This window comes from Salvelinus fontinalis, chromosome 36 (genome assembly GCF_029448725.1).
Source record: "Salvelinus fontinalis isolate EN_2023a chromosome 36, ASM2944872v1, whole genome shotgun sequence".
NCBI classification, from domain to species: Eukaryota; Metazoa; Chordata; class Actinopteri; order Salmoniformes; family Salmonidae; genus Salvelinus; species Salvelinus fontinalis.
In genome coordinates, this window is record NC_074700.1 from 13,402,643 (window position 1) to 13,420,726 (window position 18,084).

Consider the following 18,084-nt stretch of genomic DNA (forward strand, 5'->3'; position numbering starts at 1 on the left):
ATTTACTTAAAGTAATAAACTCAAGTTTTTTTTTTTTTTTTTTTACCGCATATTGCTAGCTAATGAACTAACAACACATGTCATATTGTTGTTGAACAGACTGAACCGGAAAGAGATCTTTTACAACCGGAAATTTGTCCGTTTTCAAAAAACATCCGTCTTGTGCTCATTTTAACATATCGATTGCTTTAAAGTTGTCACGACCTAACATTATGTAAAACATTTATTTGAACGAGTTCTGAGAGGTGACAAATTCTACTTGCAATAGAAAAGTTAGCTGTTAGATTTTGGATTTGTCTGTCTTGGTGGTTTCTTCCAACAACAAGGGGGAACCAGTCACTCGTTGTTGTTGTTAGTCCGACACAGTGCGAGCGGAGTCACATTATCCCGCTAAACTAAGTGATCTTGCATGCCCCGTTTTCGATTCATTTTCGCGGTAGCTCCTACTCTAAATGTCGGATACATGGAGCAACATCCAGGCACACAAGAAGCAGCTGGACTCGCTGCGAGAGAGACTGCAGAGGCGACGGAAAGACCCCACGCAACTCGCTGCAGGTGTGTCTTTATGCTAACGCGTTAGCTAGCTAGAAAGGCGGGATGGGGAAAATAAGATTAGACAATAGGGATTTCAAGACACAGATGTATTTGATTCTATGCTGATGGTTAAAGTTGAAAAAGTTCAGCAAATGTCAATGCTTGTGCATTGTCTGTGGACACCTAGCTATATGGTCCAGATACTAACGAATAACGTGAACTAGTGACCAAAGTTCTTAATCTGCATAAGCACTTTTACTGCTAATGGGATTTACAACTGGTGGTTTTCTTTTATCGCAGAGGTGGGAGGCAGCAGTACTGAAGGGGCTGCAGCGCGGAGTGAGAGTCCCGGACCAACCCTCCAGAGTCCCCCACAGGAGGAGGCTGAACGTCCGCCGGACCCTGAACTAGAGAAGAGACTCCTGGGTTATCTGTCGGACCTGAGCCTCTCACTGCCCACTGACTCCTTGACCATCACTGATGAGCTCAATACTGTGAGTGTGTATCCTTGTGACCAAGATCTAATATTTGCTAAAATAAAATCAGACCAGGGTTCAAATACATGTGTATTTGAGTTGAGTATTTGTTATTTATTTATTTTAGTTTTTTCAAATACACAGCCCAAAACAACTACTTTTATTTGAGTATTTGAATGTTTATTTGTTAAAAAAAAAAATAGTATTTGAAAGTATTTTCATCTAGTTAGTTAAAATCCTAGGGCCACTGGACCAAAGAGGAGTGTACGCGGTCTGGGTTCACACCTGGGTGAAATGCATGGGAGTGTATTTGAGTATTTTCAAATAGGCTACATTCCAATATTCAACTAATCCTTTATTTGAAAAAACAATATCTGAATACTTGTTTTGAAAAGTAATTGAAATGCCTAAAATAGTATATGAACCTAGTCTGGATAGTGTATGTGTGTGTGCTGACCGCTATTGCAAATTTTATGAAGACTATGGATATGAATAATCACTTTGTCACTCATAAGCCACTGTTCCCATAACTGCATCACATTCCTTTTCCTATCCTTTCTCTTTCCTCACCTTCCTCTCTCATTCCACTTCTATTTTCTCCTCCACAGTCTGAAGTGCCTGTCACCCATGGCTGCATCCAGAGTCTGCTGCTCAAGTTCTCTGCCCAGGAGCTCATCGAAGTCCGGCAGCCATCCGTGGCCACCTCCCCCTCTTCTTCCTCAACGCTCGTCATCTCCGTGGACCACACAAAACTCTGGGCCATGATTGGGGGCGGGGCCTTAGGCCAGAGGAAGAGGAAAGCAGAGGACCAAGCCCACCATAAACGTCCGCCAGGTTCCTCCCCTGCTCTCCAGAGCCCGCCCTCCCCTCCGCCCACTTCCTCCATCTCCCTGGCACCGGCTTCCTCCTCCCAGCTGACCGGGCCCTCTGATTGGAAGGCTGGAGGAGGAAGGGGCGGGGCAGATAAACAGGGCAGGACCAGTAAAGGGCAGACGTCTCACCTGGACATGGAAATAGAGAGCCTCCTGAACCAGCAGTCCACCAAGGAGCAGCAGAGCAAGAAGGTACATTCACACCTTGGTAGAGGGAGGGGAAAGAGACGGGGATACCCTGGGGGTAGTTTGAAACATATCAGTACAAACCTTATTATACTGCCCGATGTTCAAACCATTTTTCAACCACACTGTCAATGGCGAAATCAAAGTGTGTGTGTGTGTGTGTGTGTGTGTGTGTGTGTGTGTGTGTGTGTGTGTGTGTGTGTGTGTGTGTGTGTGTGTGTTATAGATGAGCAGAGAAATCCTGGAGCTTCTGAACACCAGCACAGCTAAAGAGCAGTCCATCGTTGAGAAGTTCCGCTCACGTGGTCGTGCTCAGGTCCAGGAGTTCTGTGACCACGGGACCAAAGAGGAGTGTACGCGGTCTGGGTTCACACCCCAGCCCTGCACCAAGCTGCACTTCCGGTCAGTACTACTGCCACACACAACCATAAGAGTACACTCCCAAATATGTTTTATTCTTGATAACTATTTTTTACACCCTTTTTCTTCCCAATTTCAATCTTGTCTCATCGCTGCAACTCCCCAACGGGCTCACGAGGCGAAGGTCGAGTCATGAGTCTTCCGAAACATGACCAGCAAAACCGCACTTAACACCTGTCCGATTAACCCGGAAGCCAGCCGCACCAATGTGTCGGAGGAAACACTGTTCACCTGACCACCGAGGTCAGCCTGCTGGTGTCCGGTCCGCCTCAAGGAATCCCTAGTGCGCGATGAGATGTGTAAAGCCCATCCGGCCAAACCCTGCCCAAACACGGACGGCGCTTAGCCAATTGTGCGCCGCCCTATGAGACTCCCGATCACGGCCGGTTGTGACAAACCCGGGTCTGTGGTGACGCCTCTAGCACTGTGATGCAGTGTCATAGACCGCTGCGCCACTTGGGAGGCGTATTCCTGCTGACTTTTTTGCATCATTTAATTTAACCCCAAATCGCCTTTTTCCTGATTTTGTTGTTGTGCTGATCACATCCCTTATCAAATCAAAGTTTGTCACATGTTCCCAATACAACCGTACAGTGAAATACTTACTTACAGGCTCTAACCAACAGTGCAATTTTTAAGTAAAAAAAGTTTAGGTGACAATCGATAAGTAAAGAAATAAAAACAATTTCTTGCCATGCGGTATTAGAGAGAACAGTCTGGCTGGGGTCTTTGACCATTTTTAGGGCCTTCCTCTGACACCGCCTGGTGTTGAGGTCCTGGATGGCAGGCAGCTTAGCCCTGATGATGTACTGGGCCGTACGCACTATGAGCAGTTGCCGTTCCAGGCAGTGATGCAACCAGTCAGGATTCTCTCGATGTTGCAGCTATAGAACCTTTTGAGGATCTCAGGACCCATGCCAAATCTTTTCAGTCTCCTGAGGGGGAATAGGCTTTGTCGTGCCCTCTTCACGACTGTCTTGGTGTGTTTGGACCATTCTAGTTTGTTGGTGATGTGGACACCAAGGAACTTGAAGCTCTCAACCTGCTCCACTACAGCCCCGTCGATGAGAATGGGGGCGTGCTCGGGCCTCCTTTTCCTGTAGTCCACAATCATCTCCTTATTCTTGGTTAGGTTGAGGGATAGGTTGTTATTCTGGTACCACCCGGCCAGGTCTCTGACTTCCCTATAGGCTGTCTCGTCGTCGTCGGTGATCAGGCCTACCACTGTTGTGTCGTCTGCAAACTTAATGATGGTGTTGGAGTTGTGCCTGGCCATGCAGTCGTGGGTGAACAGGGAGTACAGGAGGGGACTGAGCATGCACCCCTGAGGGGCTCCAGTGTTGAGGATCAGCGTGGCAGATGTGTTGCTACTACCCTCATCACCTGGGGGCGGCCCGTCAGGAAGTCCAGGATATAGTTGCAGAGGGAGGTGTTTAGTCCCAGGATCCTTAGCTTAGTGATGAGCTTTGAGGGCACTATGGTGTTGAACGCTGAGCTGTAGTCAATGAATAGCATTCTCACGTAGATGTTCCTTTTGTCCAGGTGGGAAAGGGCAGTGTGGAGTGCAATAGAGATTGCATCATCTGTGGATCTGTTTGGGTGGTATGCAAATTGGAGTGGGTCTAGGGTTTCTGGGATAATGGTGTTGATGTGAGCCATTACCAGCCTTTCAAAGCACATGCCCGGAGTACACGTCCTGGTAATCCGTCTGGGCCCGCAGCCTTGTGATTGGCTGTATGTCTCCATTTAATCACTTACAGTCTATTTTAATTGGCTGAAGCATCTTATCTGGTCCCGCTGTTTTGGCTGAGCCCTGTCGTCTCTCCCTCAGACGCATCATCAACAAGCACACAGACGAGAGTCTTGGAGACTGCTCCTTCCTCAACACCTGTTTCCACATGGACACCTGTAAATACGTGCACTATGAGATCGACGCCCCTCCAGAGGCAGAGGGGGGCCCGATGGGGCTCCAGGCTGGGGGCATGGAGGTGGGACTACACCAGGGGGAGGAAGACAGCAACGTGGGGAAATTGTTCCCCTCTCAGGTGAGGAAGAGAAGGAATAAATTGAGAGAGGAGGGAGAGGGACCTGAAGGGAAAAGGGGGAGGCCTATGAAAAGGAAGGAGGAGGAGGAGGAGGAGGAAGACTAGGCTTTTATTTTGATACATGTCTCTAATGGTGTAATTCCCCAAAGGGAGAAATTAGGTAAATGAATCTGTCTACATAGGTTATGTCAGTTACCTCCAGAAGTGGTCAGACTGACGCTGCAGTTCAATCCAGTCTGATCTGATTTTGTCCCCCGTCACAGTGGATCTGTTGTGACATCCGGGTCCTGGACGTGTCGATTCTGGGGAAGTTCTCTGTGGTGATGGCCGACCCTCCCTGGGACATCCACATGGAGCTGCCCTACGGAACTCTGACGGACGATGAGATGAGGAAGCTCCACATCCCCGTCCTCCAGGACGACGGCTTCCTCTTCCTCTGGGTGACTGGCAGGTACCTCCACCAATCAGATATGAGTGGAATAGTGTGTTTCTACTCGACCAATCAGCTGCCAGAAGAACAGTGCATGCTAATGAACATGCAGGGTCTGACAGAGGTTAATTATATGATAACAAGCCATAAACTCTTGATTTTTGTTTACGTTAATTGTTGCTGTGATTGACATATTTCACTTTTTTCAATAGGCTGTTCAGTCTTCATTCCTTTCTCTATTTCTTTTAGGGCTATGGAGTTGGGTAGAGAATGTCTGAGTCTTTGGGGGTAAGTCTTTATTCATCAACCTTTGGGACCAATAAGTAAGTAAGTCAACTGTCGTAATCTGACTGTTGGTCTTACCCATGCTTTTTCCCCCCTCGTAGCTATGAGCGTGTTGATGAGATCATTTGGGTGAAGACCAACCAGTTACAGAGAATCATCCGTACCGGGAGGACTGGTCACTGGCTCAATCATGGGAAGGAGCACTGCTTGGTGAATGTGATGTTGTGTGTCCTCATACCTCTTATCTGACTCTGTGGGCTCTGGGCAGTCAGTTGTGTATATTTACTGTTATTGTGGTATAGTTGTGTGTGTGTGTACAGTTGTATTGATGTGTATGTGCTTCTCAGGTGGGCGTGAAGGGACAGCCCCAGGGATTCAACAGAGGGCTGGACTGTGATGTCATCGTGGCAGAGGTCAGGGGTCAAACACAATTAATCCATTTGATGTTCCATTCCAATCCTACCAGAGCCTAGAATGTTTTAACTCAACCCTATCGGTTCTCTCTCCCTCTCCTGCTCTCTCTCATTCTTGTCTTTTGTCTCTACCTCTTTCTCTCCTCACCACCTCTCTCTCTCCAGGTGCGTTCCACCAGCCACAAGCCAGATGAGATTTATGGAATGATTGAGAGACTCTCACCTGGTACCAGGAAGATTGAGCTCTTTGGCAGACCTCACAATGTCCAACCCAACTGGTGTGTGTGTGTGTGTGTGTGTGTGTGTGTGTGTGTGTGTGTGTGTGTGTGTGTGGTGTGTGTGTGTGTGTGTATTCATTGAATTTGTAAATGAGGTATGTGGGTATTCTTTCTTTTTCTAAGCCTTCTTTTTTCTCTCTCAGGGTAACTCTTGGTAATCAGTTAGATGGCATTCACCTCTTGGACCCTGATGTCGTGGCTCGCTTCAAGAAGCGTTACCCAGACGGAGTCATCTCCAAACCCAAGAACATGTAGAGAGTGGTCCTAAACGCCTTCCATGGGGTCATCGTTGTCAACTACTTGTCCTGTTATAAACATGTTATGTCATGTTATGTCACGTTATGAACTTCGACGCCGAGGGAAAAACACTGATCGATGCTCAGTAAGTGTCTGATGGACTGCCTTCTGTTTTTTATGTCTTTTTTTGTACCAATTACAACATTTTGTAATAAATATGGTTGAAGGAATATTTATGGATCTCTATGATGCGGATCAGACATACTGCACAATGAATCCACCAAAAACATTTCAGTATACTTTTTTTTGTATTACTTTGTTAGTACATTTTGTCCATTTCCATGACAACAGCACTACAGTATACAAAGCGAGGACTGGCTAGTTTGGGGATCTTGATTGATTTACATTTACTTTGATTAAAAGAAAAACATTGACATTGGAAATGTATCAATATTTTCTTCACAGTAATTAGGAATCACATACATTTTCTCATCATTCCAAACTTACCACAGTAGCACCAGATGTATGCTACTGCGTTCTCGTACAATAATTTTCACAATTTGTACAAAAATATATTAAACAGAATAAGAAGTGGAATAACATGAGTACTTATTATCCTTAAACTAGTAGGTGAAGCAGGAAAAATATTTCTATGTTAGAGAGGGTGGGTTGTAGAACCCAACTAAAGCACCAAAACACTGTTGAAATGTCTTCCAGAACAATCTGTTGACTTTCTCCTCCATTCACTGTTGTTCCCCATAAGATACCATCAGAAGTAAAGGTAAGAGCTGCAGGTAACATTTCTAGATATGAACACAGTGTAGAAGCGTTCCAAGCAGTCAGTTGAAAAGGGCACTAAAAGAAGACAGCCAGCACCAAACTGAATTTAATTGAGAAAATGTTCAAAAGAGGTAAAAAGGCACAAACTCATTAGTATCTTCATCAGCCAAACCAATCAAAATCGAGTTACCATGTTTTTCTCAGCAAGTTAGGATAGTGTTGGGATCAAAACAAAAAAGCCTGTATTTAAAGTTGGGAGTGCATCATTTACTTGTTGTATTCAACAGCTAGTATTTTAAAGACTTGAATTTGCAGTTGTCTTTTACCTGCCCCCCCCCCCCCCCCTAAAAAAGAAAAGGAAAATGATGCACTTGATTGGTAATGATGGAGTAAACATTTGTCCATCTCTACTAGCCACACCAGCAGTGCATTCAGCATTTCTCTAGTGAAGAACTTAATCTACTGTGATATATTCATCCTTTCATAGTCACTTCTGAAGGGGGAGTTGAGAACGAACGTCGAGTATATAGGTACCACTGAGTAGATCAAGTCTCAGTCCTTTACATTCTATGTTCTGTTGATCTATAATAATAGATGTCATAGTGGAGGGGCGAGAGTTCATTTTTGGGCGATGGTGATGATGACAGGAGGGATGCCTCAGTAGATACTAAAGTGTCATTCCCAGCACTGTAAACCAGGGTCGTATTCATTGGGGTACACCGTAGCAAAAATGTTTCACAACGGAAACCAAAAATTAGCGTTTCTTATCAGACAAGCCCAGGTATTCCCTCCCTATTTCAGTCCTTTTTCTTCCGTTTGATGCCTAATGAACACTACTTGGCACGTCGGGGCTGATCTATTCAGCAGGTGGCGTCCACTGCGTTGAAGTTGCTGTCCATCTGGTGTCTGAAGGAGAGGCGAGCCTTGGTGGAGAAGTAGATCTGGGAGCCACTCAGACTGCTGCTGCTCTCGCCCTCGCTACCACACGACACCGTGGATGACAGGCGGGGCTTCATCTCCTCACTGGGGACTGGAGGAGGAACGGAGGAATGGAGAGAGGAGTTATTGAACCAGTAGCACGCAACATTATAGCATCTTTCTTCATGATGTTGTTGTTGCCATGTCTCTACGTGTCTACATAGTGAGGGATGATTTGATCATGCTATTTAAAATACATTATGGTATGCGTCATCCCTCGCGTCTTTTCCTAACTTAAATGTGACATGATATCAACTTCATTGATATTCGAATGATGTAAATCTAATAGAGCAGGATCTTCATTACAAAGGTGTAGGTGGAATGAACGAATAAAGAATGACTAAATGATTGACGGACAGTTATAATACTGGGAAGTGGACAGGAAAAGAAGAACAGAGTGACATAAAACTCATTATTGACTTTCATAAGCGGAGCCTGGAGCAAGACCTTAACTGTAGCTAACTCTGACATACCTGGTTATATCATAGCACTTGTTTCAACATGTCTTCCAAATATGTGTGTTTTTGATAATCATAGATTATGTGTGCAGCATATTATTACTGCACAGACAGCCCCGAGGAGTTCTGACATAATGACACTGTATGTAATTAACTATGTAATGGCTGGGGAGTTCTGACATAATGGTACTGTATGTAATTAACTATGTAATGGCTGGGGGGTTCTGACATAATGATACTGTATGTAATTAACTATGTAATGGCTGGGGAGTTCTGACATAATGATACTGTATGTAATTAACTATGTAATGGCTGGGGAGTTCTGACATAATGATACTGTATGTAATTAACTATGTAATGGCTGGGGAGTTCTGACATAATGATACTGTATGTAATTAACTATGTAATGGCTGGGGAGTTCTGACATAATGATACTGTATGTAATTAACTATGTAATGGCTGGGGAGTTCTGACGTAATGATACTGTATGTAATTAACTATGTCATGGCTGGGGAGTTCTGACATAATGATACTGTATGTAATTAACTATGTCATGGCTGGGGAGTTCTGACGTAATGATACTGTATGTAATTAACTATGTCATGGCTGGGGGGTTCTGACGTAATGATACTGTATGTAATTAACTATGTAATGGCTGGGGGGTTCTGACATAATGATACTGTATGTAATTAACTATGTCATGGCTGGGGGGTTCTGACGTAATGATACTGTATGTAATTAACTATGTCATGGCTGGGGAGTTCTGACGTAATGATACTGTATGTAATTAACTATGTAATGGCTGGGGGGTTCTGACATAATGATACTGTATGTAATTAACTATGTAATGGCTGGGGAGTTCTGACATAATGATACTGTATGTAATTAACTATGTCATGGCTGGGGGGTTCTGACATAATGATACTGTATGTAATTAACTATGTCATGGCTGGGGGGTTCTGACATAATGATACTGTATGTAATTAACTATGTCATGGCTGGGGGGTTCTGACATAATGATACTGTATGTAATTAACTATGTAATGGCTGGGGGGTTCTGACATAATGATACTGTATGTAATTAACTATGTAATGGCTGGGGGGTTCTGACATAATGATACTGTATGTAATTAACTATGTAAGACCTGGGGAGTTCTGACATATTGAGAATGCTAATGTATAAAATACTGTAAGTACTATATGTGGAAGGTTGTAGTTCTCTCACCTGCAGGTAGGGGGCACTGTCTGCCCTTTTCACTATGTAACGGCTGACAGTGATAATGATATTGCATGTAACTAACTACGTAATGGCATGTACAACTCTAATATGTAATGCACTACTATGTAATGTAACTGGCAGCCTGTAGTTCTCTCACCTGCAGGCGGGGGGCACTGTTTAGCCTTGCATCGCTCTTTACAGCGTCTGTACCAGGGGAAGCACTGGAGCACCTTCACACCCATGTCTGGAGCTGAGGACCACTGAGGGGCGGGGGGAGAGAGAGAGAGAGATATGAATGGAGGAGTGAGGGGAGAAAAAAATTGAAAACAGTCTCCTGTAGATTTTTGTGTGTTTATCTGTTTCTGTTATCTTGACTTGTAGTTCCATTGCTTTTACACATCATTTGTTTTACACATCATTACACATCAAAGCCCTAAACGTTTGTGTGGATTGGATTGACTTCTGCATATCATATCAAACCACAACATATTAAACCACAACCGCAAATTCATAGCTAATTGATTAAAACCTCATCACAAGAGCCAAATCAGCTAGTCGATTGTTAAGGCCGTCTCGAGAGACTACCAACTGTTTAACCTGGCCTTGATAACAGTTAACACAACAACTACCCAACAAAACAAACACACATTAACTCCCACAAAGCGTATATGGCCACCGACTGAATGAACCTCTATCAACCAGATGTTACTGAGATGATGGGTCTTTACCTCATCATCACTCACAGGGTCAAACCATAATGGAATTAGTCCCGTCCAGTCCACTAGGCCAGTGGAATTAATAATGGAATTGGTCCAGTCTATGAGGGGACAAAGTGTTCAATGACATGACACGATGATGACTGATGAGGCTTAGCTAATCTCTGTTGTGTCGCTTGTCAGTAGACGCAGGCGAGTATTCACACACATAATCCAGTCAATGGGCTATGGGAGACGGATAGAGCAGCTGATTAGAAGCCTTGGCTTGAATTACACAGAGGTCACACGACACATACAACTCAGGCAGGATAAGACATGCCTGGCCCATCATACCATATAGCATCGTAGGTGCTTAGAGAGATTATATGTGCATAGAGAGATATAATGCTCATGTCATGTCAAGTCTGTTACCCAAGTCATGTCTAATTGGCATTAAGATGCGTACTATGTGAAAGTCAGAGAACTTTAGCTCCATGGATCTCATCCTCTCGTCATGTAGCCAGGCAGTTATAGTGACGCTGAAAGGATTTCATGCAATAAATTATATTTGCATAGTAAATGCAAACATCAATTGATGTATGCAAGCCCATTGAATGCAGTAGATTGACTATGCCTTGGATGTGTCGAGGCTATGCTCCTGGCAGCCTGTCTGTCAATGACTCTGAATGTATTTAGATTCAATGTATATTTAGGGTTAGCATGACTATCTTGGCTTGGCGCACACTACCCACCCTACTATACCTCTCATTGAAGTCAAACACGCACACACACACGCACACCCTACTTTGATCGGCTCTGGCCTACAGCTCTGCTCTTTGATCACTGTGTGTGTGTGTGTGTGTGTCTGATTAGATTAATGTTTGTTGGGTCAATGGTTCATCTATTAAATTCTAACCTCAGGTCTTGTCAGTACTCTACCTGTGTGGCCCTTGGAGATAAGATAAACGGGGAGCCCCTCTGTCCACAGCAATGAACAAATATGCAATTGATTACAATGTTAAAGAAATAAAAGAGAATGGTGGTACTCAACTGAGACTGAAGAGCTGTCTGGTAAAAACCTTTCAGCAGAGTGTCGTGTGTATAGCTGTCTATTCATTCAGGAGATCTCAAAATAAATACCCTGTTTGACTGACACTTTTATCCTGCTATTTACCCTGTGTTCCACTGACCTACTGTTAGGAGCCCCTCGAATAGAACAGAGAAATGGAATGACTCTCTGTGGAAACAAGCAAATGACTTTCTATTATAAAACCTCTCACAAGGTCTTCCATCATCACAGAGCTCCATTTAGCTGTGATCTGAGGTAACATCAAGAGAGGGTGACGGGGCTGCTGACAAACTGATGCTTTCCTTGCAAACCCTTGCCCACTCAGAAGCCTGTCACCGTACTGTGCTGACGTGCAATCTGTAGCTAAAACCCTCTGACCTGGTTATCACTTATTGTTGGTTAGGGAGTGTGTGTGTGTGTGTGTGTGTGTGTGTGTGTGTGTGTGTGTGTGTGTGTGTGTGTGTGTGTGTGTGTGTGTGTGTGTGTGTGTGTGTGTGTGTGTGTGTGTGTGTGTGTGTGTGTGTGTGTGTGTGTGTTTTCCTGGCTGCTACAGCTTTCTCTAAACTCACAGGGATGAGGTCATTTCATAAAGATGTGATACCTCTCTCACACACTCTGTTAGCCCCTTTGACACATAGGGGTCAGGCCAAAGGAGGACTCATTTCAGTGTGACACCCATTCCACTCTGTTACGAGTCAGTCACAATGTGCGAAAATAGCTTTCTTAAAACAACTCTCTCTATTCTCTTTCTCTCTCCCTTTCCCCAACCCCCCCCTCTCTCGTTCATCTCTCTCTCTCTTCTTCTCTCTCTCATCTCTCCCTCTCTCTCAGGTGTGGCTGCAATCCTATCCCATAGACAGACACAGTGAATCCATTATACTAAGTCACACATTGCTTAGCCAAGCACTAATTTTAGGAAGTTGGACCATGCCCACCTAAATCTCAGCTCTTCATATCGATAGTCACTGATCAATTTAGTCACTTAGGAATTCCTATGGGTGTTTAGGGCACCACTGTAATTGGTGAGGCTCTGACTACAGAACATAACCTTGCTTGTTATTGTATGGGTGGTAGTGTACATTGGAGAGTGGGGGAAAGAGAGCAGGCTGGGCAGGAAAGATAACAATCCTGCAGTGTAGCCAAAGTCACACAGCGATAATACATTCTTTGTGTATTAATAAACCACTCAAACACACTTTTTTTTCTCTCTGGGTCACAAACGCATGCACACACGCACACATACACATTCACACACACATACATTCACACAGATGCACACACACACACAGAGAGACTAGATGGCCTGGTCAGTGGTGAGGAATTTGGGGCCCTGGTCATTACTGTCCATAGTACAGCAAGTCTCTGGCAGAGAACAGCAATCACAGAGCCTAGAACAGAAAACAACCAGTCCAGTGGGGGAGGGAGAGAGGGAGATGGCGAGAGAGATGGGGAGAGAGAAAGGTAGAAATGGAGAAAGAGAGAGGGGGAGAGAGAGAGCAGGGGAGAAAGGAGAACAGTGGCCACCTAAACCACAGAGAGAGGGGGAGGCTGGAGCTAGCTTTTGGTCCCCTTTTCCTGTGTATGTTCCCTCTAAGTGCAGGATCCTGCCAGGCCAGGGCAAGGAAGAGTACTGTGTTGACGTGAGGAACGTGAGGGACGTGCAGCCCTGAACCATAGTTTTACTCACACACTGCCTGGTCAGTGACTTGTTCAGGCTGCTACTGAGTGATTTCTCAATGTTAATCAAATACACATAGGTTTGTCTTATCGTGCACTGATTCTTCATAGTGTGTGTGTGTGTGTTCAATGTGATTATCCCCAGTTTACTCTCAACACATCCACAGTTAATTATGTATATTGTACATATGACAGATTACATACAACTGAACTGTATACAACAAAACCATTTTTACAACAGGTTGTGTGTGTTCCTGCCTGGAATGTTTTGTTTGATGGTTAGCAGCATTTAACAGAACCAGAAAAGTCAAGGAGTATGTGAGCAAACTCTACAGAAATCGGATGATCTGTTTTCCAACCTTTCCTACCTCCATTCCAAGTATTCAGCCCCATGGGAGACTAAGTCCCGTCCAAAATGACACCATATTCCCTACGCAGTGCACTACTTTTGACCAGGGCCCATATGGCTCTGGTCAAAAGTAGTGCACTATGTAGGGAAGAGGGTGCTATTTGGGACGTATTCTTAGAATGTGTGGCAGTGAGCCTGGGTCTGTAATGCCCCTGAAAGAAGCAGGCCCCAGCCCAAGTACAGTCCCTCCCTGCCATGGACTATGACGCACATATCGGCCTATTGGTGCCCAGTCTGTCCACTCACATTAGAACCCTTGCCCATCTCCAAAACAGCAATGGAAATTGGAAAGAAATAACAACAACTCTTCAAATCTAATTACATTTCTCAATCTCACTCAAAATACAACTCGTCTTGTAGTTGTGTCAGATCTTTTTATAAAATGTCCCTCTGGCCAATTCACAATGTTGAATAACAGGAGGCCAATGGCATTTTACCCTTGAAGAGGGGCCCCGTTATTTGCATGCCATAAAGAGGGAGCCTCCGTGCTCGTGCACGTGACAGGGTTGAATGAAGTGACAGAACAACAGAACCAGACGGGCTAATCCAAGCTTTCAATTAAACAGTGCATCACCTCTCTCTCCCCACCAATTTCCCCCCACCTCTCTCTCTCTCCCCCCACCTCTCTCCCCCCTCTCTCTCTCCCCCCACCTCTCTCTCTCCCCCACCTCTCTCTCTCTCTCTCTCTCCACCACTCTCTCTTCCCCACCTCTCTCTCCCCACCAACTTCCCCCCACCTCTCTCTCTCCCCACCAACTTCCCCCCACCTCTCTCTCTCCCCCCACCTCTCTCTCTCCCCACCAACTTCCCCCCACCTCTCCCCCCCTCTCTCTCTCCCCCCACCTCTCTCTCTCCCCCACCTCTCTCTCTCCCCCCACTTCTCTCTCTCCCCCCACATCTCTCTCTCCCTTCACCTCTCTCTCTCCCACCACCTCTCTCTATCCCCCCACCTCTCTCTCCCACCACCTCTCTCTATCCCCCCACCTCTCTCTCTCCCCCCTCTCTCTCTCCCCCCACCTCTCTCCCCCCCACTTCTCTCTCTCCCCCCACCTCTCTCTCTCCCACCACCTCTCTCTATCCCCCCACCTCTCTCTCTCCCACCAACTCTCTCTATCCCCCCACCTCTCTCTCTCCCCCCACCTCTCTCTCTCCCCCCTCTCTCTCTCCCCCCACCTCTCTCCCCCCCACTTCTCTCTCTCCCCCCACATCTCTCTCTCCCTTCACCTCTCTCTCTCCCACCACCTCTCTCTACCCCCCCACCTCTCTCTCCCCCCACCTCTCTCCCCCCCCACTTCTCTCTCTCCCCCCACATCTCTCTCTCCCTTCACCTCTCTCTCTCCCACCACCTCTCTCTACCCCCCCACCTCTCTCTCTCCCACCAACTCTCTCTATCCCCCCACCTCTCTCTCTCCCCCCTCTCTCTCTCCCCCCACCTCTCTCTCTCCCCCACCTCTCCCCCCACTTCTCTCTCTCCCCCCACTTCTCTCTCTCCCTTCATCTCTCTCTCTCCCACCACCTCTCTCTATCCCCCACCTCTCTCTCTCCCCCCTCTCTCTCTCCCCCTCTCTCTCTCCCCCCACCTCTCTCTCTCCCCCACCTCTCCCCCCCACTTCTCTCTCTCCCCCCACTTCTCTCTCTCCCTTCATCTCTCTCTCTCCCACCACCTCTCTCTCTCCCCCCTCTCTCTCTCCCCCCACCTCTCTCTCTTCCCCCTCTCTCTCTCCCCCCACCTCTCTCTCTCCCCCACCTCTCCCCCCCACTTCTCTTTCTCCCCCCACTTCTCTCTCTCCCTTCACCTCTCTCTCTCCCACCACCTCTCTCTATCCCCCCACCTCTCTCTCTCCCACCACCTCTCTCTATCCCCCCACCTCTCTCTCTCCCACCTCTCTCTCTCCCCCCACCTTTCTCTCTTCCCCCACCTCTCTCTCTCCCCCCACTTCGCTCTCTCATGATGGAAAACGAGATGCCCAACTGGATTGCTGAGCACTGAGCAGTAACCATGTGTATGTGATTATGTGTTATTTAAATACTTATTTTCAGTCAGCTGCTTCTGTTGGAAGTATTTAAAAGTATTTTCAAATAATTTCCTATAAATAGCCTATTTGAAAGTATTTTCAAATAATTATTTCAAGTACTATTTTCAAATACCTGGGTTAAATGCATGGGAGTGTCTTTTAATCTGTGTATTTGAGTATTTTCAAGTACATGCCAATACTTTCCAATTGTATTTCCAAATACATTCCAATATTTAACTACTTGTCTTTTCAAATAAAACACATCTGAATAGTTACTTCGAAATGTATGTGAAATTAATGAGATGCTTGCTGTTTGGGGTTTTAGGCTGGGTTTCTGTACAGCACTTTGTGACATCAGCTGATGTAAGAAGGGCTTTATAATGACATTTTATTGGTTGATTGATTGAGATACTTTAAACCTTATTTGAGCCCAGGTCTGGCAGTAGCAGGATTTGATTGTCTGAAAGCCTAGAGGAGAGCGTGTGGATGTAAATAATACATGTAGGTGTGTTTACTTCACCGTGGAAGAAGCAGTAGACTACTGACAGGAAGTCTATTCATTCATAAATCATTCTCTGTCTCAATAATAACATGACGTACATAAAATACATTGCTCGGAGTCATCTGAAGTTGGGTAGAAAGGGTCAGTTTTAACTAAGATTGCATTTTCTGATATCCATGCAGACTCCATGTATTCATTAATCATCTCAGAGAAGGAGTTTTTCTTTACGGTCAGTATTTTTAGATTATCCTCCTCTGAAAGCTTTATGTATACGGACCCGGGTCTAAATGCCAAATGATGCAGACAAATATTGAAGTCAACAAAAACACTGAACAACAATGTGCACTGGTAAATCTATGCCGAAGCTTGAGTAAGGTTTATGCTTGCCGTTCTCAATTAGAGACTGGCTATATACAGACAAACGCACAGACTCGTTATTGCGGCTCTAATGGGACTCTTCCACCCAGACACACCGACTACAGCAGAGTAAACAGCCCCACAGCCCGCAGCTCAGCTACCTCTCTCTTAGATGCAAGTTCGTTTTCAACAACATTTGGTTTTTGGTCTTTAACTATGTGTTGTATATTCTGCTGTAAATTCATTAAATGTCTCCTCAACAGCGTACTAAAGTGAAATAAATAACAATGTAATAACACTGTTCTTGTTGATTTAAATTGTTGCTTATGATAAAAGTAGGAACGTCTGGAAAAACGCACTTTATAACGGAAAGAGAAGCACAATAACCTACCTGATGTAGCTGCAACTTTGCAGATCTTGAAGAACAATGCGCAATTTTCAAGTAGGCTACCTGTACACTCGTATCGGACTACTGGTTCCAATTCAATGGTGAATTCACCATTTGCAACTTTGATTGGTGGACTATCTGATGTCAGTTCAAAGGCCAGCTGTCGCGAACTGCCCAAGACTGTGCGGAGCGAGCGTTCTGTTCCAAATGCGCGGTTGGTCCGTGCACTGGATGGCAACATGGAAAGGTTTGTAGAGCGCATGGGGCGCCTGAACTTTAAATAGCTAATCCCTGGAGCACGTCCACGAGACACGCCTCCCTCACTCCCTTGCTCCCCCAATCTCCCTCTCCCTCCTTCTACCTCCTTTCCTCTGTCTTCCACAGCCTATAGAGAGCCCAGAAGGTAAACAGAAGGTAAACAAACACACCTCTCCTTTCACACCTCCCCTTCCATAGGTCTTTGATAAGGCCTGCCTATATATTGACATGGTATGGAGTATGACCATGAAATGATAACAAAATGTAGTGAAACAAAAAATGATTGGTGGTTTTCAAATGGCACTTATGAAGTCCCACTCACATAGACTAATCAGAGCAGTGGTTAGGGGAGTAGGGGATAATTGGGGATTACAAAGTGGATATCTGTCGTTCTGCCTCTGAACAAGGCAGTTAACCCACTGTTCCTAGGCCATCATTGAAAATAATAATTTGTTCTTAACTGACTTGGCTAGTTAAATAAAGGTAATTAAAAAAAAATCTATATATATTTGAAGCAATTAACAAATAAGGTTGAGAAGATAATCATGAGTGCATTGAGTGAATTGGTAATCTGCTTGTGAATGAATGACTGGAGAGATACATTAAAGAAAGTGGGAATGAAAGAGAAGAGTGGAATGAGGGAGCAAAAGAGAGATAAGAGAGATAAGTCCCCTCCCCCCTCTCTCTTTCTCTCTATCTCTCTATCTCTCTCTCTCAGCCAGCTCGGTACCTTTGGATCCGCGGCGTCCTGTCGTGACAGTGTTTATTTGGAAACAAACTTGGACATCAAGTCAAAACAAAACCTAACTGAACGAATTGTATAAACACTCCATTTTCTGGAGCGCATGAGTGAGTGGGGGAGAGGGGGAACGAAGGAGAAGAGGAGGAGTGGTGGAGAGGAGGAGAGGAGGAATGCAGAAGTGGAGGCTGTGTATTTTCACCGTGACCCTCACACAGCTATCTAACAGGGACTTAAAAGGCTGCTAAAGTTTAAAACATACATGTGATGATGCATGGTTGCCAATCTTCCAAGGGTTGTCACGCTCAACCAAACGCACCTTTAAAGGAACGGCGCCACATCCCCTCTAGTGTATTGATGCATT

General features: G+C 45.3%; 2 protein-coding genes across 2 annotated transcripts; one reads left to right on the forward strand and one right to left on the reverse strand.

The window, feature by feature from the left end:
* Positions 1-130: 130 nt before the first annotated feature.
* mettl3 (methyltransferase like 3) lies at positions 131-7,299 on the forward strand. Its single transcript, XM_055900759.1, has 11 exons — positions 131-555; positions 835-1,028; positions 1,619-2,074; positions 2,295-2,470; positions 4,320-4,533; positions 4,797-4,984; positions 5,213-5,251; positions 5,350-5,458; positions 5,596-5,661; positions 5,827-5,939; positions 6,083-7,299. Exons 1-11 carry the CDS (start codon positions 453-455, stop codon positions 6,192-6,194), a joined length of 1,770 nt encoding a protein of 589 aa, XP_055756734.1. The 5' UTR covers positions 131-452; the 3' UTR covers positions 6,195-7,299.
* Positions 6,466-16,982, reverse strand: si:ch211-237l4.6 (uncharacterized protein LOC446130 homolog). Its single transcript, XM_055900762.1, has 3 exons — positions 16,727-16,982; positions 9,769-9,871; positions 6,466-7,986 (listed from the first exon to the last, which is right to left on the reverse strand). The coding sequence occupies exons 2-3, from the start codon at positions 9,851-9,853 to the stop codon at positions 7,817-7,819; spliced, it is 255 nt and encodes an 84-aa protein (XP_055756737.1). The 5' UTR covers positions 9,854-9,871; positions 16,727-16,982; the 3' UTR covers positions 6,466-7,816.
* Positions 16,983-18,084: the final 1,102 nt, after the last annotated feature.